At 41.4% G+C, this 23,430-nt stretch overlaps 1 protein-coding gene across 19 annotated transcripts in view; it reads left to right on the top strand.

Moving 5' to 3' along the window:
• The window catches only part of ORC4 (origin recognition complex subunit 4), a 34,788-nt gene that overhangs the window by 4,606 nt on the left and 6,752 nt on the right, over positions 1 to 23,430 (top strand). For 7 of the 19 annotated variants that reach the window (XR_014784330.1, XR_014784340.1, XM_084810098.1 and 4 more), the window contains 9 exons: positions 679 to 742; positions 3,829 to 3,905; positions 5,249 to 5,339; positions 7,285 to 7,360; positions 8,019 to 8,104; positions 10,877 to 10,925; positions 18,511 to 18,662; positions 19,311 to 19,484; positions 22,068 to 22,154. Coding sequence is in view for 13 of the 19 variants with exons in the window: in XM_084810098.1 (XP_084666224.1) it covers positions 692 to 742; positions 3,829 to 3,905; positions 5,249 to 5,339; positions 7,285 to 7,360; positions 8,019 to 8,104; positions 10,877 to 10,925; positions 18,511 to 18,662; positions 19,311 to 19,484; positions 22,068 to 22,154 (843 nt within the window). In the remaining 6 variants the exon portion in view is untranslated. Of the gene's footprint in view, positions 1 to 569; positions 743 to 3,588; positions 3,906 to 4,787; positions 4,913 to 5,248; positions 5,340 to 7,005; positions 7,157 to 7,284; positions 7,361 to 8,018; positions 8,105 to 10,876; positions 10,926 to 18,510; positions 18,663 to 19,310; positions 19,485 to 22,067; positions 22,155 to 23,430 lie in introns of those variants that run through there. The other 12 variants (XR_014784328.1, XM_084810051.1, XM_084810069.1 and 9 more) reach the window with 5 other exon arrangements.

Genomic DNA, 23,430 nt, shown 5'->3' with positions numbered 1-23,430 from the left:
AAGGCTTATATTTGATTTATGTGCATAATATTACTATTCTAGGTATGTTGTCACAATATTGATATTTATTCTACTTACATGTTGAATGTGTTATAGTTTGACTAGAGTTGTAGAATGATTTTGCTAGATTGTAATTATTTGTAAATTATTATAAAAATAAATAAAAATACTGATGAAGGTAGAAACTGGGGGTTTGTACCTCAAACTAAACTTAAGGCTGCCTGAAACCATATCAGGTATCTGGCCCCAGTGCGATGCTTTACTATTGTACCTGGCCCAAAGTTTTATTTCTGCACTAACTGGGATTGTATACATTGGGGTAGCCCATGTCTGTCTTCAGGGTGCAAATCCGTCAGTTCATATATTCATGCATATATGTTACAAATAATAAGGAAATAATACGTGTGTTGGCATCACACTTCAGAGCGCTTACACGGAGATGAAGTTTTCAACTGGCCACAAATTGGCAGGCATCTTGTAGGGAACAGTCTTTTGGTGAGGTGTATAATTTGAAGTGGTCCACAGCTTATTTGGGGGCCCAGATTTACAAATTTCCGTTCTTTTTTTAGACTTCTTCTGCACCCTGTTTTGAACAATCAACTATGAATCGGGAGTTAACTGGAGTCTTGTGTGCTTGAGGAAGTTCCCCTGTAACATACAGTATTTCCCCTCTTTTAGGGTGTGAATCACAATGAGTAAACGTAAGTTGAAGGAGGATACAAATGGAGAGTGTATCTCAAAGGTTAGTAATGTAACTAATTTTTTGATATTGAATATTCCTAGAATATGAGGAACAAAGTTATAATTTGGTGACTTGCCCTGATTGGGTACACACAGCCTATTTGCACATTGTTCAGTATATATACTTATTTGTATAAATTATGTGTGTACAGCAGTGGGCTATGTGTATATATCTGCCCACACCTATGTACAGATTGCCTGGTGTATGTATTCAGTGTTTTGCTATCACTCACACACATGCACACTCATATGGCTGATAAAACTCTATACAAATGATTACTCCTTAACATCTGATTGTACCTGTGCATGCACCACCATCCACAGATTTCAGCTAACCATTCAACCTGAGGTCTGAATGTGTAAGCCTGCACTAATTATACGATCTTGTTTTCATAGTGGGTAGAGATGTAGCATTATTCATTATTTTTTTCTTTGTTTTTGGCAGAAATCACAGGATTAGGCAGTATGCTGTATCATGAAAGATTGCCTGTCCTGTGGTATCCTCAGTTGTAGCTTTTGCTAATCTCTCAGTTCTCTCTCTCCCCCACCCCCCCAGCGATTCTTGTTTAATAACCCATTTGGTCTGTGCTATGCTACTCAGCAAATACAGTACTGTAGTAATATATTATGTACATTATAAAACATATACACAAAATAGAAATTAAAAAGGTTGAGATAAAGAAATAATATTAAATTTTAAAATACTTTATTTTATTTATTAATGGTGTAAAACCCCTTTTTGCTCTCACTAAAAATATTATTAATAATATTTTTTAATGAGAGCAATGTGATTGCATATGCTTCATTATGTTTGAAAATATTGGTTTAACACTTTGTGATACAGCGATTCGAAGGTCTGTTTCTAAGTTCAGTTTATTTCAGTACTTGGTTTTAATGGCTATCATAGCAGAAAAAGCACAAAGATACGTAGATTCTAATGGAAGAAGTGCATCATTGGCTGCACTTACTAAATGATACTCATTTTTCACTCCCATCCACCAATTATGCAAAGGTTTTTGTTGAAATTCAGCTGATAAGCTTCAGTCTTCCTTGATGTCAATCAGTTGTTCTTGCAAACTAACCAGAAGGTGTTGTATTTTTATAGTTTTAACAAATGGGTTCAAAACAAACAAACTCTTTGTTTGGAAGATTTTTAAACAGGTTAGAAAATTCTGCTTCTAAGTTTAAGTGTGCAGATATGAGAGTTTTTATAGGTGACACACAATGTCTTCAGCAACAAAATCCCATACTGATAGTAAAATTTCAAACATCAATTTCAAAATGCTCTTTCCATAGCACAAGTTTCTTTCAAAAAGCAGATACTTTCTCATTCATTGTTAAAACGTCACCTTTACCTTGAAGGGACAGATTAAGTGTGTTTATTTTTTCAAAAATATCTGGTAGGTAGCATACTACTGACAGCCACTTGTCATCATAGAAAAGGTCAGCAATTTGCTGTCCTTTGGCAGGATGGCAGCTGATCCGGTGCCATGGCCAAGCAAGCCACTGCGCCTTCCTCTGTCGTTCCTGGCAGAGACTGGCACAGTTGCTCTCAGTGGCTGCGGCAGAGGCAGGGTAGGACTGGAGCTGAGAAAGAAATACCATGAAACTTCCCTCTCAGCTCCTGTACCATTCTGCTGTGTCTGCTGCTGCCATCATTGCACACAATGGCAGCTCGTTAGGCAGCAGGAGGCTGCTCAATTATCAGGTGGCTCGTGCACCCCAGTGGATCGTCTTGTGCACCCCCTGGGGTGCATGCACCCCACTTTGGAGACCACTGCCTTAGAGAGCCATCCCATTATTTTTTGAAGGAGCACCTCCTTTCGAGCACTCCAAACATCCAGTGCTCTGCCAGCAGATGCCCAGCAGAACAGAAGGAGCTATGAAGGCAGTCTTTGCCTCTCCATCCTTCTTTCTGTTCCTTTTTTCACTTGAGTGGAGTATGAATCAGGGAAGCCTGTGCAAGCCTTGTACTGGTGTTTGGATGTAGTAATGGGTTGGATGAAGGCCAATACACTGAGTTGAACCATGGCAAGGCAGAGGCTCTATGGTTGAATGGTTCCCGTGCCTGAGAATTGGTTCACTTCCTGTCCTTACACTCCCCCTGAAGGAGCAGGTGCATAGTCTGGCCATGGTCCTTAATCCAGCTCTGTCACTGGAGGCATAGGCATCTTCGATAGTTAGAAGTACCTTTTACAAGCTTCAGCTGGTAAGACAACTATCGCCATCACTGGACAGGGACAGCTTGATCACTGTGAGCTGTGTATTGGTAACCTCAAATCTCAATTATTGAAATGCACTTTATGTGGAGTTGTACGTGCTTAAAGCTGGTCCGGAAGCTGCAGTTCGTGCAGAATGCTGTAGCCAGGTTCGTAACGGGAGCGGTTTATCACCAGAATATAAACCTGTGCTGAGGGAACTTCTTGCCTATATGTGACTCAGCTGGGTTTAAGGTGTTGGTACTTGTTTACAAAGCCCTAAACAATTCTGGACCAGGATACCTAAGAGATTACTTGAAGCCCTACCTGCTTGTTTGGCTACTGTACTCATCAAGAGATACTTTCCTGGTATTGCCTAAGGGTTTTTTTTTTGGAGATCCAGTCCATGATGGCTTGGAATTAGGCCTTTAATATCACCCACTCTCTGAACTTCCTACCAGTACAAATCAGACACACCAACCCTTCAGAGTTCTTGATATCTACTGAAAATGTACTTATTTGAACAAGCTTTTGTTATAGCAGTTGCCTTGTCTTCAGTATACAGTAATAATGTATAGTATTTTATTATGGTTTTGTACTGTTTTGTATATCACCTAGAAATTTTTAAAATGTAAACAGTTCATAAATATTGTTAATAATAAATATATAGTTTTCCACTCAATAGGCAACACTTTGCCTCATATGCCGCCCAGAAACATGTGATACATTAAATGTTACCAAAATGTCTCTGAAAGATATCTTATTTCCTGAATCGCATCATATTTGTATCTTATCAAGCCCCACAGGAAAGGACAAAATTGCCAGAGTAATTGACAGTTGGCTGTGTTATTTTTTAATGCTTGATAGCTCTATAACTGAATGTTCACAGGTCCAAAGGCTATTACGTGAAAGATTTTGCCATCAGAGTACAACTGGAAAGTTGTTTGGAACTGAGCTGCAATATAGGTAAGCAGAAATCTCGTTACTTTTGTTTCAGACAACTCCTTTACTGGTCCCTGGATTTTGAAGACTGTATTTTAAAGATTTGTCCAAAAACAATTGGGTTGGATCTAGAATTGAATGGAGCAGAACTCCATGAACTGGACACTGTGGATGGAGGATGTGATTTTTGCCAATTTTCTCTCCCACTGCCCCCCCCCCCAAGTCTTGAGAGGGTTTAGGAACCCTCCGTAACAGTGTGGAAGGTGGCATGGGGGCTGCAGGGAGGAAGGGGAAATCAGCAAAAATCACATTCTGCCCACTTGAGTATCCAGCTAATGGACCAGGAGCTTGCACTAAATGCAGTTCACTTCTGTCAACAGAGAAGCCCTTCTGTTTGCAGAACAGCAGATCTGGATCCAATCCACTGTTAAAGATACCCTCAAAGAGACTCTTAAAAAACCAAAACATATGAGAAAGGAGTGTTGCTAGTAGCAATTGTTCAAGACATCAAATGGAAGCTCAGCTTTCCTTGAATCACAGTGCTATCCTGGTCTAACAGATGGCTGCTGCAGTAGCATGGTCTTCATGCAGCACCACAAAACTAATGATCAACTGTTGAAAAGGGTAGGGGTGGTTCTTACCCTAACACACGATGTCCCAGTTCGCACATAATTGGGCTTGTTGGGTTAAAACTCTGGCTAGTTTGTCTCTCAACAATCTCTTGTGTCAGAGGCGTTATGCCTCTGAATACAAGTTGCTGAGGAGCATAAGTGGGATGGGGTGCTGTTGCACATGCATCCTGCTTGTCAGCTTCCCACAGGGATCTGATACGCCACCGTGGAACAGAATGCTGGATAAGATAGGCCTTTCGTCTGATCCAGCGGTGTTGTTCTTGTGTTCTTAAAGCTTCGTGGCTAAGTGGAGGGTTGAACCTGGGTCTTTCCAGTCCTAATCCAACAGCCACTACATCACGCTGGCTGCAGTCCTTGCTATGTTGCCGTATAATGTGCTTTCTAGGAGGATGAAGGAAGGTAGGCTAAGTCACAAGAGATCTTTACTCTCACAGTATTCTTTTGAAATGTCCTGTTTCATTTTATCAGTTTAATTATTTTTAATCATTAACATCGGTCATATTGAGAATACATGTTTCTTCCAATATGGGAGAATCCCTTCCTAGACCTCTTTCATAGATTCAATAGCAGCATCTGGAATCCTCAGGTATCTGCAGCATAGTGCTACCTTTTCTGACATGTAGTTACTTTTGTTTTTTTTATATATATTTTATGGCAAATTTCTTTCTCTACTTGAGAGGAAATTTGATCAGTGAATTTTTTCACTGATCAGTTATATGTGTTCACCCCCCACAGGGATTTACTTGAGCTGTTAAAACGGACTGCAATCCATGGTGAAAGCAACTCTGTGCTCATTATTGGACCTCGGGGATCAGGAAAGTCTTTGGTAATATTTTTAATTCTTTAAGGATTTACATATTGGGCAGTATCCAACTGTGTCATTGTGTTAGGGCAAATGACAAACTGGGTTTCCAGTTATGAGTAAGAGGAGAATCCAGCTAAAGTTGCTGTTGTTCATTATACTTGCTCAACCTGTTGAACAAAATTCAGCAACCTGTGTATATAAATGTAACTCTTAGAGCTATTAACCTTACTTTAATTTCTTCAGTTGTTTTTGTTTTCAAATATTGGGGCTGGTTTTAGCCTCCAAATGTGCTATTGTATTAGGGTTTCTATAGTTTATAGTGTTGCTATAGTTTACATCTTTTATTCTATATTTCACTGAATAGAAAAGCAGTTTGTAAGTTTTATAAATAAAACTATTTTCTAACTAAACTTCATTTCACTGTTTCCTTAGTAGTTAAATCTGGCATGCTTCATGACTGATCCCTCTTAGAAAAATGATATTCCGCATCTCTTGTTTTTATTTGTTTTCCTCACTCATAGCCCACCTTTTAAGTATACAAATCCTTTCAAGCTGGCTTACAAATAAAATTAAAATAATGATAATATCAAAACAAACTCATCAGCATCCTTCCCACAGGGCAGATGGGAGTACATGTCCCTGTGGTGGGGACTATCCAGCCTGAACAGGATCAAGCCTCTGGCGTTATCCTTTTAGTAAAACTTTTGTATGTGCAAAAACGAAAATCATACAGAGTTAAAAAAAAATTGGTTTGTGAGATGGGCATTGTTTTTGCTGCTGGATATCACTGTGGCTTCCAGAAAATTGCATTGGTGTGTTCTGATTTCTTAACATTTTTCTTTTCTGTGTCATACCATCAATCTTTCAGCATGCTTATGAAGTAACTATAAAACTGCAACAAATACGTTCCATTCCACTTGATGGGCCGTATCCAACAGAGTGCAACCGCTAACATAATTTACGTTGTGCTAGTGCAAACTACCTCTAGCACAATGCCAATAGCGCACCAGCTAACGCTATTAATATTGCACTAGATGTATTTTACAGAAGTGCAGTGTAATTTATGTTAGCAGTTGTGGCCCATGGAATACTGCCTGATGTATTCTTTTATCTGGAGCCAGGAGTATACTTAACTCTAAATAGACAATTATTTGTTTGGTTCCAAATGAATCCTTCCCTTCACAGAAAGGGCTTGGATTCAATGGAGGATTCTACAAATGGAAATCGGAGTTGTTTTTGCTAATTTTCCCCCTGCAGCCCCTCATACCACATACCCTTCTTTCCCCACTTCTTTTCCCTTTTCCTCTGGAACAGATTTTTAGGATCATGGGACTGCAGTGGGAAGGGAGTTGAGACCTGAAAGTATTTATTTATTTATTTATTTATTTATTTCATTTCTATACCGCCCAATAGCTGAAGCTCTCTGGGCGGTTCACAAAAATTAAAACCAAACAACACACAATAAAACAATTTAAAATATATAGAACATTAAAACCACAATATAACAATACAACCACAATAAAACCTAGCAGCAGTACAGGAGTTTAAAATATAGATTTAAAACAGCAAAGATAAAAATTTAGAAAGCTAAAATGCTAAAATGCCCATTTAGAGGATACTCCTGCTGATGGAAAGGGGAATGCATTTTTGCTGATCCTTCCTTCTGCATCTGCCTGAAAATATGTTTCAGAGGAGTGGGGGATCCTTCAGAGCAGCACTGGAGATGACACAGTGAAAATTTTCTTCCTCTGGTGGTAGCTTTTGCTGGATTGCAGTCGTTTTCGCAAATGGAAGGATACTTTCTGTTTGAAGAAGGGCAGCTCAGGAGCCAACCTCAAGTCAGTAATTGTTTATAGTAGTATGGCATCAATAAAAATCTTGTTTCAGTTTTAAAACTTGAATGTAATAAGCACATGGCATCAACCTCTTTTACTATATATAGTAAACTTATTTTATTCCTTCCTAGTTAACATCTCATGTCTTAAAAAATCTCATGGAAGTAAAGCAAATAAGGGATAATATCTTGCAGGTTCATTTAAATGGTAAGTAGTATAACATTTGGTCACTAAATCGCATTTTCTTGAAGATGGGTCTAGTTGAGCCTTATAAGTTAGCTCTAATCTGCGTGTAATAATTGCAAGGAAGTATCCCTATTGTTGCCATAATGCCCACTGAGAGCAGTGACAGAATTGTACATGAACTCTCCATTGTGCTACCTTAACATAGGGCAATTTTATGATAGTGATATCATCAGATGTAACATTCCTGACCTTTAAACAATGGTTTAGAGGATCAGGAACATGCCACATGCTCAGATTCAATTATTTAATTTATAGTGCAAACCATAGCTTTGAATGTATAAACTACGGTTTGCACGTGCCCTCCAGGAATTGCAAATCATGATCATGGTTTGCAATTCTGTTTCTGCAATACAATGTGTGTGCAGATCATAATTTGCTGGTGAACGTGTAATTGCAAGCTTTGGTTCTAAACAGGATCTGAATGTGTGTAGGGATGAGGGAGGGAGCATGTAAACCTCAATTCATGTCAAAGCATGTCTAAAATTTAATTTGCCTGCTGCTATTTTTTAATAAATATGAAGTATGTACTTTTTTTCTTTGTAAGAAAATTGCATGAATCCAGTTGGGTTACAGAAAGGATAAGTGAAATCTAGAATATGTATTTGCTGTTATCTTCTAGGGCTATTACAGACAAATGATAAAATTGCTCTTAAGGAGATTACAAGACAGCTAAATCTGGAAAATGTGGTTGGAGATAAAGTTTTTGTAAGTAAAAAAAAGTTACATAAAACTATATAGGGCCTGTGTTGTGGTAGATTTTCAAAATGAACATAATGCGTACAGCAACTATAACCATACATTTAAAAATCAAATAGTGTGTTTTAATGTAATTCTTTTTGATATTTCTTGTATTATGAGTTAGTAATGGGGTCTAATTATTTTCTGGATGATAAGAAATCAAGGGTGAGTCCTGTCTTAAACTAGCTAGTAATTTGTAACTAAGCAAACAGGGTGATCATTGAAGTTAACAAAAGGATGCTCAACAATATGGCTGGGTTCACACATCACGGTAACCCATAGTGGGTTGCAAGTTATGCTGGGTGGGTGGTTATGCAAACAGCCTAGTGTGCTCCCTTCAGATCATCAGGCAAACAAGTTACACAGAGTACTTTATTTCACCTCCACCCACCCCTCCTCCACCTCCTCTAGTTCTCCTACCGAGCTGGGCAGGTATCCCAGCTTCCTTTGCAGTGGAAACCATATCCTGCCATCCCTTGCGCTGCTGCTATATAGCAGCCTGTCTCTGATTGGCTTCGTGCCAGGGCTGTCTTCTTCTGACTCTGCCAGCTTCCCCTATCACGGTTCCCCTTATGACCTGGACCCCCTGACAAACTCCTTAAGGCTCTCTTGCCTCCTTAAGAGTCCCACCTTCCCCCTTTTACCTTCCTCTTTCCAATAACATGTGGCTTAGGCTGTTAGACGTGAGGTAATTGATACTCTAGACACAGGGTTTAACCGCAAGAGTTACTGGTAAGTTAAAGCAAGCAAATCACAACTAAAGTTCTTTACACAGTAGAGCTGAGTGATACAAAAAGGCCTTAAGAGAAAATAAAAGTTGCAAAATGCAAGTTCCTTTACCCTAGCTGTACTTAGACTTCGCCACGCTGCTTCTTCCTGCTCCATCTTCAGGCTCTAGTCTCCGCAACTCTGCTCTTACTGCTCTGCTCTTTCTGACTCTTTATACCCTTAAAACTGAAAGTACTGTTTCACACCAGTAGGAATGAAACTTAACTGGGGAAATGAAACTACTCCTCCCTGCTGGTGAGGGCTCCCCCCTTACCAGCAGCAAACCAACCACACAGAATAAAAATAATGTTTTTATTGGCATACAAAGCAGCTTCTTTGACTTGTTTAATACTGTTTTGAATCTACTAAGGCATTATTTTGGCATCAGTTCTGGGTTGCAGGAGGCGTTGGATGTTGCAGGGGGCATTGCAAACCTATTTTGTGTGTGGGAAGTGGGGGCTGATGGTGGCAATGAAAAGTTATGGGGGGTTCAGTCTTGTGGGTTATAGGGAGGGGAGGAAGCACATGCTGAGTTGGGAAGGGGTGGCCTGACTGGAAAGGAGTGATGCTTACAAGGTGGAAACACTGCAACAAAAGGGGTGGGGAGCCTCCAACTCCTTGAACGTTTTCAGGAATGGGATGAAATTTAATATACAGGTTTCTGTTATGGGGAGGCACAAGATCCACTACTGGATAATTGCATGACCTTGCTTTTCCTTGGAAGAATTAGGATTTAACCATGGCAGCGCAATCTGTTCTGAGCAAAGCAATGGCAGCATTTATGGCTGCTATTGCTGAGCAGCTCTGTAGGTGACCTCCTGTTGCTGGTGCAACAGACAACACACTAACCCACCATAGATATAAACAACCTCTACTGCAGGCCGTGAGCTCTCAGAATGGGTTGTTTGGGGGAAGCAAACCACCGTGGGGGGGACAAACATCCCATAGACAACACGCTAACCCATCATGGGATGTTCTAGAAAATAAACCATCATGGGTTAGTGCGTTGTGCGAACCTATTCTATATGGAGGAAGTTGAAGATAGCTTTCTTGGTGTTTATGTGAACTTCAGCCTTCTCTGATTGTATCGGAATTAAAGGAAATCTGACATCCTAATATTATGCAGCAAATATCAAAATACAATAAAGTTGGGAGTACCCATATATCACATACGTATAGTCTGTCTGGAAATCAAGACTATCGGGGTTCCAGAAACCTGGTGTAATTGAAGACAGTGGTCAACTGCTTGCAGAACATTTTTTTAGGAAGGGAATCTACACTGAGTTCTGGGTTTTGGAGCAGAAACCAGGCAACCAGAATTTTCACTGAATTTGGACCTTTATCAGCTCGTAAAGACACATTCTCTCTCAATTGGCTTTCACTAGCCAGTATGGGCATCTGTTCTGCTCATATGATTGCCTTCATAACTCTAAGCATACAGTTTTATTTGGGCATGGGATATCAAAGTTAAGGTAAATTAACAGGACAATAATGAAACTTTGACATGACACTCCTGTTGTAAGAACAGGAGAAATGTACTGTGCAAAATAGTTGGAAGCCATCAGCACATCCAGAATGACTTGCACATCTGCTTCCTTTGTTTTGGATAAGATGTGAAGTGGGAACTTGTGCATGTCTCCAGTAGCCAGATACGACTTTCAAAACGCACTTGGAACTTGATCATCTAACCATAGGAGTTCCCTCTTGTTACAGCGGAAGAAAGGCAAGTCCATGAAAGCAAGTCAATAGTGCATCCTCTTTCTCTGCCTAGTTGTAATATCCAAAGCTCTTCTTGCTCTTTGGGTAGCTTTCCACATCATTTATTACTCCTAGTATGGCTAATTACACTTTGTAGATGAAACCACAGATAGTGCCATAACATAACTACACGAAAGCTTTGAAATAAAGGAAGTTACTGGATGGTAGTTGACTTTGTGTTTAAGTTAACTTTAAAAATTTGCTCTCTTTTAGGGTAGTTTTGCTGAAAACCTCACATTTCTTCTGGAAGCATTAAAAAGAGGTAAATTTCATTTCTTGGGGGTTAAAGATATAGAATTGGTTTTTTTTAAAGCATGATTTTAAGATGGTGTTTCAGTCTTTTTATTCTTTTACTGTTTTATCTTTTTTATTCACTGCTCTGAAATCTGTTTTAGATATGGAGCAGTATACAAATATTGTAAATAAATAAATATAAGTAAATTGTGTGGCTAATTGGAAATTACTGAGTTTGAGGTGAGGAAAAATTAGACTGCAGATGAACTGGAGAAACCTACGAAGAAAAACTTCACATAGCCTTAAATTATGGGATACTTAATGCTTTCTGTAAGCTACCTTTGGAAACTGAAGATCCACTCAAGTTTTAGATAAATAATGTGTGAATTCCAGATACCATAAGTATTTACTAATATTCTTAACTTTGGCTGTATAATCAGAAAGAAAAGCGGGGGGGGGGGGGTTTGCAAGCCTTGTTGGATACAGGGTTGGATACACTGAAAGAAGCATTAACAACAAGATTTTACTCAGTGCATGCTTGTTATCAGACTAGGGTTAGGATCCCCATTTAGCCATGAAGTTTTCTGGTTGACCCTGAGCTAGTTTGGTGTTGTTCAGTCGTTAAGTTGTGTCCGACACTTTGTGACCCCATGGACCATAGCACGCCAGGCTTTCCTGTCCTCCGCTCTTTCCCGGGGTGGGCTCAGGTTCATATTCATTGCATCGGTGATGCTATCTAGCCATCTCATCCTCTGCCGTCCCCTTCTCCTTTTGCCTTCAGTCTTTCCCAGCATCGGGGTCTTTTCCAGGGAGTTTTCTCTTCGCATTAGGTGGCCAAAATATTTCAGCTTCAGTATCTGTCCTTCCCATAAGCAGTCAGGGTTGATTTCCTTTAGGATGGACTGATTTGACCTCCTTGCAGTCCAGGGGACTCGTACGAGTCTTCTCCAGCACCACAGTTCGAAAGCATCGATTCTTCAGCGCTCAGCCTTCCTTATAGTCCAGCTCTTACAGCCATACATTACTACTGGGAAAACCATAGCTTTGATTATGCGGACCTTTGTCGGCAAGTTGATGTCTTTGCTTCTTACTATGTTGTCTAGGTTGGCCATAGCTTTCCTCCCAAGGAGCAAGCGTCTTTTAATTTCATGGCTACAGTCACCATCTGCGGTGATCTTGGAGCCCAAGAAAGTAAAATCTGTCACTGCTTCCATTTCTTCCCCTTCTATATGCCAGGAAGTGATAGGGCCAGATGCCATGATCTTAGTTTTTTTAATGTTGAGTTTCAAACCAGCTTTTGCACTCTCTTCTTTCACCCTCAACAAGAGGCTCTTGAGATCCTCTTCGCTTTCTGCCATTAGGGTGGTATCGTCTGCATATCGGAGGTTGTTGATAATTCTCCCGGCAATCTTAATTCCGACCTCTGATTCATCCAACCCGGCATTTCTCATGATGTACTCTGCATATAAGTTAAATAAGCAGGGTGACAATATGCAGCCTTGTCGTACTCCTTTCCTAATTTTGAACCAATCGGTTGTTCCATCTCTGGTTCTTACTGTTGCTTCTTGACCCTCGTACAGGTTTCTCAGGAGACAGGTAAGGTGGTCTGGTACTCCCATCCCTTTAAGAATTTGCCACAGTTTGTTGTGATCCACACAATCAAAGGCTTTAGCGTAGTCAATGAAGCAGAAATAGACATTTTTCTGGAATTCTCTTGCTTTCTCCATGATGCAGCGAATGTTGGCGATTTGATCTCTAGTTCCTCTGCCTCTTCGAAACCCAGCTTGTACTTCCGGTAGTTCTCGGTTCGCATACTGCTGAAGCCTAGCTTGTAGGATTTTGAGCATCACCTTGCTGGCGTGTGAAATGAGCGCAACTGTGTGGTAGTTTGAACACTCTTTGGCGTTGCCCTTCTTTGGAATTGGAATGTAAACTGACCTTTTCCAGTCTTGTGGCCACTGTTGAGTGTTCCAGATTTGTTGGCATATTGAATGCAGCACTTTAACAGCATCATCTTTTAGGATTTTAAATAGCTCGGCTGGAATACTGTCATCTCCGCTAGCTTTGTTGTTACTAATGCTTCCTAAGGCCCACTTGACTTCACTCTCAAGGATGTCCGGCTCAAGTTCAGTGACCGCACTATCATGGCTATCAGGGACATTCAGATCTTTCCTGTATAGTTCTTCTGTGTATTCTTGCCACCTCTTCTTAATCTCATCTGCTTCTGTTAGGTCCCTGCCTTCTTTGTCCTTTATCATGCCCGTCTTTGCACAAAACGTTCCCTTGAGATCCCAATTTTCTTGAAGAGATCTCTAGTCTTTCCCATTCTGTTGTTTTCCTCGATTTCTTTGCATTGTTCATTTAAGAAGGCCTTCTTGTCTCTCCTTGCTATTCTCTGGAACTCTGCATTCAGTTGGGTATATCTTCCCCTTTCTCCCTTGCTTTTCGCTTCCCTTCTTTCGTGAGCTACTTGTAAAGCCTCATCAGACAGCCACTTTGCTTTCTTGAATTTCTTTTTCTTTGGGACGGATTGAGTTGCTGCCTCCTGAACAATGTCACGGACCTCCGTCCATAGTTCCTCAGGCACTCTGTCTATCAGGTCTAATCCCTGAAATCTATTCCTCACCTCCACTGTATATTCATCAGGGATATGATTTAGGTCATATCTGAACGGTTTAGTGGTTTTCCCGACGTTCTTCAATTTAAGCCGAAATTTTGCAAGAAGCAGCTCATGATCTGAGCCACAGTCAGCTCCAGGTCTTGTTTTTACTGACTGTATGGAGCTTCTCCATCTTTGGCTGCAAAGGACATAATCAATCTGATTTCGATATTGACCATCTGGTGACGTCCATGTGAGTCGCCTCTTGTGCTGTTGGAAAAGAGTGTTTGCTATGATCAGCATGTTCTCTTGGCAAAACTCTATTAGCTTTTGTCCTGCTTCATTTTGTACACCAAGGCCATGCCTGCCTGTTATCCCGGTGATTTCTTGACTTCCTACTTTAGCATTCCAATCCCCTATGATGAAGAGGACATCTTGTTTTGGTGTTAGTTCTAGAAGGTGTTGTAGGTCGTCATAGAACCGATCAACCTCAGCTTCTTCGGCCTCAGTGGTTGGGGCATAGACTTGAATTACTGTGATGTTGAATGGTTTGCCTTGGATTCGTACTGAGATCATTCTATCATTTTTAAGATTGTACCCCAGTACTGCTTTTCCCACCCTTTTGTTGACTATGAGTGCTACTCCATTTCTTCTAAGGGATTCTTGCCCACAATAGTAGATATGATGGTCACCTGAATTAAATTTGCCCATGCCTGTCCATTTTAGTTCGCTGATTCCCAAGATGTCGATGTTCAATCTTGCCATCTCATGTTTGACCACCTCCAGCTTACCTTGATTCATTGATCTGACATTCCAGGTTCCTAAACAATATTGTTCTTTACAGCATCTGACTTTCTTTTCACCGCCAGACACATCCACAGCTGAGTGTCCTTTCGGGTTTGGCCCAGCCGCTTCACTCTTTCTGGCGCTACTTGGAAATACCCTCTGCTCTTCCCCAGTAGCATATTGGATACCTTCCGACCTGAGGGGCTCATCTTCCGGCGTCATATCTTTTAGCCTTGTGATACGTTCCATGGGGTTTTCTTGGGAAGAATACTGGAGTGGGTTGCCATTTCCTTCTCCAGTGGACCACATTTTGTCAGAACTCTCTGCCATGACCTGTCCGTCTTGGGTGGCCCTGCACGGCATAGCTTATGGCTTCACTGAGTTACGCAAGCCCCTTCGCCACAACAAGGCAGTGATCCATGAAGGGGAGAAGCTCCATACAGTCAGTAAAAACAAGACCTGGAGCTGACTGTGGCTCAGATCATGAGCTGCTTCTTGCAAAATTTCGGCTTAAATTGAAGAACGTCGGGAAAACCACTAAACCGTTCAGGTATGACCTAAATCATATCCCTGATGAATATACAGCGGAGGTGAGGAATAGATTTCAGGGATTAGACCTGATAGACAGAGTGCCTGAGGAACTATGGACGGAGGTCCGTAACATTGTTCAGGAGGCAGCAACGAAATCCATCCCAAAGAAAAAGAAATGCAAGAAAGCAAAGTGGCTGTCTGATGAGGCTTTACAAGTAGCTCATGAAAGAAGGGAAGCGAAAAGCAAGGGAGAAAGGGGAAGATATACCCAACTGAATGCAGAGTTCCAGAGAATAGCAAGGAGAGACAAGAAGGCCTTCTTAAATGAACAATGCAAAGAAATCGAGGAAAACAACAGAATGGGAAAGACTAGAGATCTCTTCAAGAAAATTGGGATCTCAAGGGAACGTTTTGTGCAAAGATGGGCATGATAAAGGACAAAGAAGGCAGGGACCTAACAGAAGCAGATGAGATTAAGAAGAGGTGGCAAGAATACACAGAAGAACTATACAGGAAAGATCTGAATGTCCCTGATAGCCATGATAGTGCGGTCACTGAACTTGAGCCGGACATCCTAGAGAGTGAAGTCAAGTGGGCCTTAGGAAGCATTAGTAACAACAAAGCTAGCGGAGATGACAGTATTCCAGCCGAGCTATTTAAAATCCTAAAAGATGATGCTGTTAAAGTGCTGCACTCAATATGCCAACAAATCTGGAACACTCAACAGTGGCCACAAGACTGGAAAAGGTCAGTTTATATTCCAGTTCCAAAGAAGGGCAACGCCAAAGAGTGTTCAAACTACCGCACAATTGCGCTCATTTCCCATGCCAGCAAGGTGATGCTCAAAATCCTACAAGCTAGGCTTCAGCAGTATGCGAACCGAGAACTACCGGAAGTACAAGCTGGGTTTCGAAGAGGCAGAGGAACTAGAGATCAAATCGCCAACATTCGCTGCATCATGGAGAAAGCAAGAGAATTCCAGAAAAACGTCTATTTCTGCTTCATTGACTATGCTAAAGCCTTTGATTGTGTGGATCACAACAAACTCTGGCAAATTCTTAAAGTGATGGGAGTACCAGACCACCTTACCTGTCTCCTGAGAAACCTGTACGAGGGTCAAGAAGCAACAGTAAGAACCAGACATGGAACAACCGATTGGTTCAAAATTGGGAAAGGAGTACGACAAGGCTGCATATTGTCACCCTGCTTATTTAACTTATATGCAGAGTACATCATGAGAAATGCCGGGTTGGATGAATCAGAGGTCGGAATTAAGATTGTTGGGAGAATTATCAATAACCTCCGATATGCAGACGATACCACCCTAATGGCAGAAAGCGAAGAGGATCTCAAGAGCCTCTTGTTGAGGGTGAAAGAGGAGAGTTTAAAAGCTGGTTTGAAACTCAACATTAAAAAAACTAAGATCGTGGCATCTGGCCCCATCACTTCCTGGCATATAGAAGGGGAAGAAATGGAAGCAGTGACAGATTTTACTTTCTTGGGCTCCAAGATCACCGCAGACGGTGACTGTAGCCATGAAATTAAAAGACGCTTGCTCCTTGGGAGGAAAGCTATGGCCAACCTAGACAGCATAGTAAGAAGCAGAGACATCACCTTGCCGACAAAGGTCCGTCTAATCAAAGCTATGGTTTTCCCAGTAGTAATGTATGGCTGTGAGAGCTGGACTATAAGGAAGGCTGAGCGCCGAAGAATTGATGCTTTCGAACTGTGGTGCTGGAGAAGACTCGTACGAGTCCCCTGGACTGCAAGGAGGTCAAATCAGTCCATCCTAAAGGAAATCAACCCTGAGTGCTCATTGGAAGGACAGATACTGAAGCTGAAGCTCCAATATTTTGGCCACCTAATGCGAAGAGAAAACTCCCTGGAAAAGACCCTGTTGCTGGGAAAGACTGAAGGCAAAAGGAGAAGGGGACGGCAGAGGATGAGATGGCTAGATAGCATCACGGATGCAATGAATATGAACTTGAGCACGCTCTGGGAGAGAGCGCAGGACAGGAAGGCCTGGCGTGCTATGGTCCATGGGGTCACGAAGAGTCGGACACAACTGAACGACTGAACAACAACAACAACAAATAAATTTATGAAAGTTCTGAACTGATGTCCATCTTTTTTATCTCTGGTTGTATTTTGTAGTAATAATTGAAGGTTATAAAATTAACAAATATCATATAAGGTTATTAACATTTTCCCATAGTCTTTCATATGTTGTGTCTTTAGGGGTAAATGGTCTGGAAAATACCTATTAGGGCTACAATTAGGAGGCCAGTTATACAAACATTTAGCTGAAGAATTGTGAAAGCACATTTTAATCACTGAAGGTGTGGGGGTTGGGGCTTTTTATCAAGGATGCATAACCTGTGGCCCCCAGGGTCTCAACACCCCCAACCACCAACAACAAATCCACCCTTCCAGCCAATTTCTTCATACAGATCACTGCAGGAAGGGCTAGTGATAAGGCTCTCACCTCTTCCCTAGAGATCCTGGTAGAGATCTCTCATTCCTTGCCACTTCTAGCAGCAAGGAAAGAACAATTTGCATCAGGATCGCTGGTGGGCGTTCATGTATGTGTGCATGGTGTGGCTCCTGACTTGGCATCACAACTTTTGGGGCCAAAAAGCCTGTGCGCCCCTGGTGTACATGAAACCATTGGGGAAGTCATTCAGAGGTTTGGGTTGAAGTGCCATCGGTATATGGATGACACTCACCTCTTGTTTCTATCTAATGAACCTAGGGAGGCTCTAGAGCTCTTGAACTGGTGTATGAAGGCAGTTTTAGGATAGATGAAGGCAAACAAAGCTAAGACTTAATCCAGACAAGACAGAGTCACAATGGGTAGTAAAATCAGCCGGGCTGAATAGTAGAAAAAAAAATCTGGTTTTAGATGGGATTTCACTCCCTTTGGAGGACCAAGTGCACAGTTCGGGTCTGCTCTTGAACTCAGCACTTACTGGGGGATCTCAGGTGGTGGCAGTGGCTAGGAGTACTTCTTAGCAGCTTTTTTGGTAGTGGCCTCTCATCTCTGGAATGAGCTTCCATTGGAGAGTCATCAGGCCCTTTCTTTGCAGTTCTTCAGGAAAGACCCATCGTGCTGCCTTTTCTTAATTTTTGGGCTGCTGGTTTTATTGAATTGTTTTGCATTGCTTTTAAATGCCACCTTGGGAAAATTCCACCCTTAAAAGTGGCTAAAAATAGTTTTAAATAAGTAGTTTGTTTTTTGAGGCTGTTCTGGTGTTTTGATGTAACAAAGGAAGAAAGGGTGATTGTAGAATCATAGAATAGTAGAGTTGGAAGGGGCCTATAAGACTGTCAAGTCCAACCCCCTGCTCAATGCAGGAATCTAAGTCAAAGCATCCCTGACAGATGGCTGTCCAGATTCATCTTGAATGCCTCCAGTGTGGGAGAGCCCTCCACCTCCCTAGGTAATTGATTATATTGCCGAATTGCTCTAGCGGTCAGAAAGTTTTTCCTGATGTTCAGCCGGATCTGGCTGATGGTTAGATGGCTTTCTCTTCTATCAATGAATGTTAGATTTTGTTAAATTGTAAATTACATTTCAGTTATATAGAGGATTTGGTTACATGCAAATTTAAAAGTACATTAAAAAGCAGCTGAATTATCTAAAACGTATTTAATCCATTGAGAGTCTTATTATTTATCAATTTTATTTCTCTTTTAGGTGACCGTGCCCTCAGCTGTCCAGTGCTGTTCATACTAGATGAGTTTGATCTGTTTGTTTCTCATAAGAACCAGGCATTGCTGTATAACCTCTTTGATATAGCACAGTCAGCGCAGACGCCTATAGCTGTTGTTGGTCTGACTTGTAGACTGGTAAGATGGGATTAGGTTTCTCAATATATGTCACCACTATTGCATGTAAGTTCAGGTAATGATTTCTGAAGAAATTTGTCCAGTTGATTAGAGGCACTGTTTAAGGGTGAGTAAGGAAGCTTTTAATAACTGTGAGTCTGCTTCAGTTATGAAGGTTTGGCTGCTGCTTTAGCCACAATTAAAACTTTCTGTGTGTGCAGCTGCAGTTAAAATAACTTCATAGAATTATGCTGTCAATAGTATCTGCAGGTTAAAAAGATTCTGTACCTCTTGAAAAAAGAGAGATCTGAAATACCTCAACAGGAAAGATCTCTTCAGCTTAATTGATCATAGATACATTTAATAGTTTCAGTGAGTTCCCAGTGTGAATTTGTCTAGTAAACTGAAAGTTATTCTAAATGTTTCATAGTGGCTGAAATCTCCAGGATGGAAGTGCAGGTGTAAGAAATACTTACAAAGGTCTTTTGTAAGTAGCTTGGTTAATGAATCCTTTTAAGCACATGAATTGAGCTCAAAGTTATACTTAAACATTTGAAAACTGCAGAATGACCATTTGAATGCATACATTAAAAGTCTGAAATTGCAGATGTCTTGTATGCCTAGGTTAAATGATAAAATTGAAAGCTGTATTTGTAATTATTTTACTAGGATATTCTAGAACTCATGGAGAAGAGAGTGAAGTCAAGATTTTCACACCGGCAAATATACTTAATGAATTCCTTTGATTTTAAAAAATATATGAATATTTGTAAAGAACAGCTATCCCTGCCTCCAGAATTTCCAGACAAGACCTTTACTCAGAAGTGGAATAAGAACATACAGGTAGTTCGGCTATTGGGCAGTATAGAAATGAAATAAATAAATAAATAAATAATTGAAATAAAAGCTAAAATAAACAAGTAATGAATTGTCTTTCTGAAGATCTTCAAATAAACTGCAGAGCAGCAGTGCTTGTGTGACATAAAGAAATATATTGAGAGCATATATTCTTGTTTCCAGTGTGGTAATTATATATTTCAAATTGTACACTGGCTTGGATCCAAAGGTCCCATGTGTAAGTGGAAAGTCATTTGCAAATGGAGAGATATCTGCCCTCAGAGAGAGGGAGACCCGACCACCCAGGCTGCTGCCATGAGAGCATGAAATAGTCCACAACCATTGCTTCTCCAATTCCAGAATTCTGTTAGCACAAAAAAGAGGCATTCTGTGGCTGTGCAATAAGAGGCTGTGGATCCACGGGATCCAAAACCCTCTTGTGCCCCTGAAATGAGGGGAGAACTATGCCTGCAATGTAGGGCAAAATACAATGTCAGTGAGATTTGTTCTTCCCTCCATGCACCCTAAATCTGCTCTAAAGTTCCTATAAACCTCTGTCCCTGCAGGAGGGAGGTGGAAACACCCTCATCCCTGTTCCACTGTCAAACAGTTACATCAGCAGAAGGACTTAACTAGATTCAATTGAAGTTCATTTGAATCAGTGTGTGTGTGGGTGGGGGAATAGTAAAAAAGAAACAGAAAAGCCACACTCTTTTCATCCTGGTGGCGTGAGTCAACACAGCTTTGGAAAAGGTTTCTCTGTCTCCCTCCCCCCCTCCCCCATAGCGTTTCTCTGTAATAGCAGTACTGACATGCTTATTCAGAATATATAACTTAGTTATTTAAGATAATTTTATAATTAAATTAAAAATACAAAATATTAAGGGAAATTTTTATTTTTTTTATTTTTCTCCACCCTCCCGATAATCTTATTTGCTCCTGCAAAACTAACTGGAAATATTTTTCTGAACTTGCTCTCAAACTCACATTTTTTGTGTTAATTGCAACAATTCATAGACTGGGTTCACACGATGGCTTATTTAACCCATCATGGGTTATCGTGTTGTCTGTTGGGAATTTTAAAATCCACCATGGCTTATTTGGCCAAAATAACCTACTCTGATAATCCACAGTCTGCATCTGTTGGGTACCATGGGTTATTTTGCTTGCTTACAATGTCCTGTGGCAACAGCAGTTCAAATCACTGCTGTCACTCTGTTTTTCGTGGGAGTTCTCTGTGTTAATGGAAACTCCCTTACAATTTGCTTGGATGGGGAAAAAGTGAGCATGTTTTTCCCTAATTTCCACATTTTCCCCTATTCTGCAGTTACTTCTGTTCCTCTTTTTTTTCTTTTGCACATTTGCAAGTTTTCACAATTGTGGTATTAGGAACACATTAAAGCTTCTGTGCCACTAATGGCTATGAGGAGAAATGTGCAATTCCACTTTAGTGAGAAAGTACTATAGAGCATGAGCAAATGAGCGCTACAGCTCTGTATGAGGTTTGGTCCCAGTCCTGCAAACCTCTGAGGTTTTATAGCCACCACCCCTTTCTTGGTGCACACAGGATTTTCGCTTATTGGTGAGTGATCATGCAGGGTTTTGATGGCACATCGGGTGCCTCCTGACTAGGGGTGGCCCCTTTGGTGCACCCGGGATTTTCGGCCCTTTGTGAGTCACCTGGGATTTTTGCTCCTTTGTCAATGGGTGAAACAGCGCCACTGCTCAGGTAGGAGGACCGCAGCTACTAATAAGCTACAGTGAGTAGCTTATTAAGCCACCATTTAAGGCGTAAAGTGACATCTGAACGTGGCCACTGAGAGCATCCGCATGATGTGACAGCCCACCATGGCTTAATTGAGCTGTGGGGACTGTTGTGTTGTCTTGGGTGCCCATGGCACTATTATGCATGGTGCCCACAGGTACTCAGCTTGTTAGAGTGAGTTCTGGGTTCGCTGTGCGAACCCAGGTGGCAGGGGTTGTTTGAGCATTAGACACCCCTCAAATAACCCTAAATCAAGCCATGGGTTATTTGAGGGTTGTCTATGGGTGCCATGCAAAAAGTCTTTGGGCACAATCCTGTCAGATCCACCCTGGATACTTGCCAGCCTCCAAACGTGGAGACATGCGTATATCCAATGCAGAGCTGGAGCCATGTTGTGTTGTGCCTCCCACTTTGCATATTAGCTAAATGGGTGTTTTCAGCCATCTTGCAGAGGCTTCAAGGAGGGGGAAGGAAAGAGGCTGGGAACAGCTCTGTTCCCCCCACCCCCTGTCCCAAGTCTCCTCTCCACCCACCAACACACCCCTTTAATCCCTCTACGAGGCCCCATTTATGAACTCATAGAAGCAGCAGGTGCGGTTTTCTCCATGCCAGCTGCGAGAGGGCAGGGAGCTGGGTTTACTGGTTCCAAGGTCGGAGCACTGTCTCTGGCCTTGGATCCAGGAAGCCAAAATATCCTATGTGCCTGAGATGCTTTCTAGGGGACATAGGATTGCTCCTTCCATGACTGAATAAAGATTTTTTTAAAAAATGTGGTTAAAGACTGTTCTTTTACAAATCATTAATTTATCAAAAATCCATTTTAGTCTCTGTTAGAAGACCAGAAGGTTCAAGACGTACTGCAAAATCAGTTCCATTATAGTAAAGACCTGCGGTGCGTCTCCATGTTGTTGGTAAGAGAATCTTGACCTATTAATCTCTTATATTCTGATTCATGTTTTTATTGTTAGACCTGCAGATCAGCTGATAATTCTAATCATGAATAGAAAGAAAAACTTTGTGTGTGTGTGTGTGTGTGTGTGTGTGTGTACTGCTGCCAATAGAAGGTTTTCCCCTCAGCTTAAATAACATACAGGGAGCAATCTTCAAAGGGGATTGCAGCCCTTGCAGCCCATATGCTGCGATTCCCCCTGCCTTTTTCCCGTGAGTGTGTACATGGGAAGTAGGGAGAGATGAGTGGGCAAGAAAGAGAAAAAAGTGGTTTTGCTCTCTTAAAAGTTTAAACAATCTAGAAAAGAGGTCCTTCTCCAGGTACTCCCAAGTATGTGTTAGATCCTGATCGTGTGTGTGTGTAATGGCTCCTCCTGATCTTTGTGTGACTCCCTGCCCTGGATTGTGGTCCAATATTGTGAGATTCCTAGTCTGTGCTCTGCTTGTGCTTTCTCTCTCTCTCTCTCTCTCTCTCTCTCTCTCTCTCTGGGGGAGGGGTTTGAAGGAAAAATCATAAATTCCCACCACATAGCAAGACAGCTCCAGAAACTGCAGAGTAGAGAAAGGAGGGGAGAGCCATCTTTTCACCCCTTGCCTACCTTCACCAGCTTTCCCTCTTTATCTTTCTAGTTCCCTTCTGTCTCCTGCATGCTGCCCAGTTCTACCTTCTTCAGATCCCCACAACCTGCCCCTTCCTTCCTCCCTTCCTACCTACCTACCTGTCTTCCTGCTACTTTCCTTCCTAATCCCCTAATTCAAGGGGAATTCATTCAGTTTTAGAGCAGGATCTGGGTGGGAATTGGAAAATTAATTGGGGGTGGTCCCCTGATTTACCCTTGGTTTCCTTTTGGGTTAGTGCTTTGTCCACATTTCAAAACGCCATTTTGGTGCAGGTTGCCATTTTTAAGGGGGAGGAGAGAGGGAGAGAGAGAGCATGTAGAGCATATTGCAGTAATCCAATTAAGGTGTAACTAATGAGTGTTTGACTGTACAAGAAACAGATACAGTTGCTGCACCAGCTGAAGCTGAGCAAAAGTACTCCTGGCCACAGCTGATGCTCAAGCATCTAATAACATCAAGCATCGAGCTTTTAAACTTTGTATATTGTCCATGGGGTCACGAAGAGTCGGACACGACTTAACGACTGAACAACAACATACTGTATTTTAATGTTTTAATCACTGTAAATGGCCCAGAGAGCTTCGGCTATGGGGCGATATAGTAATATTAATAATAATA

Source organism: Heloderma suspectum, chromosome 1, assembly GCF_057233095.1.
Source record: "Heloderma suspectum isolate Gila_16-S chromosome 1, 16-S_ref, whole genome shotgun sequence".
In the NCBI taxonomy this organism is placed as follows: Eukaryota; Metazoa; Chordata; class Lepidosauria; order Squamata; family Helodermatidae; genus Heloderma; species Heloderma suspectum.
The sequence above is the reverse complement of the archived record's forward strand: the minus strand, read 5'-3'. Positions and strand labels throughout refer to the sequence as shown.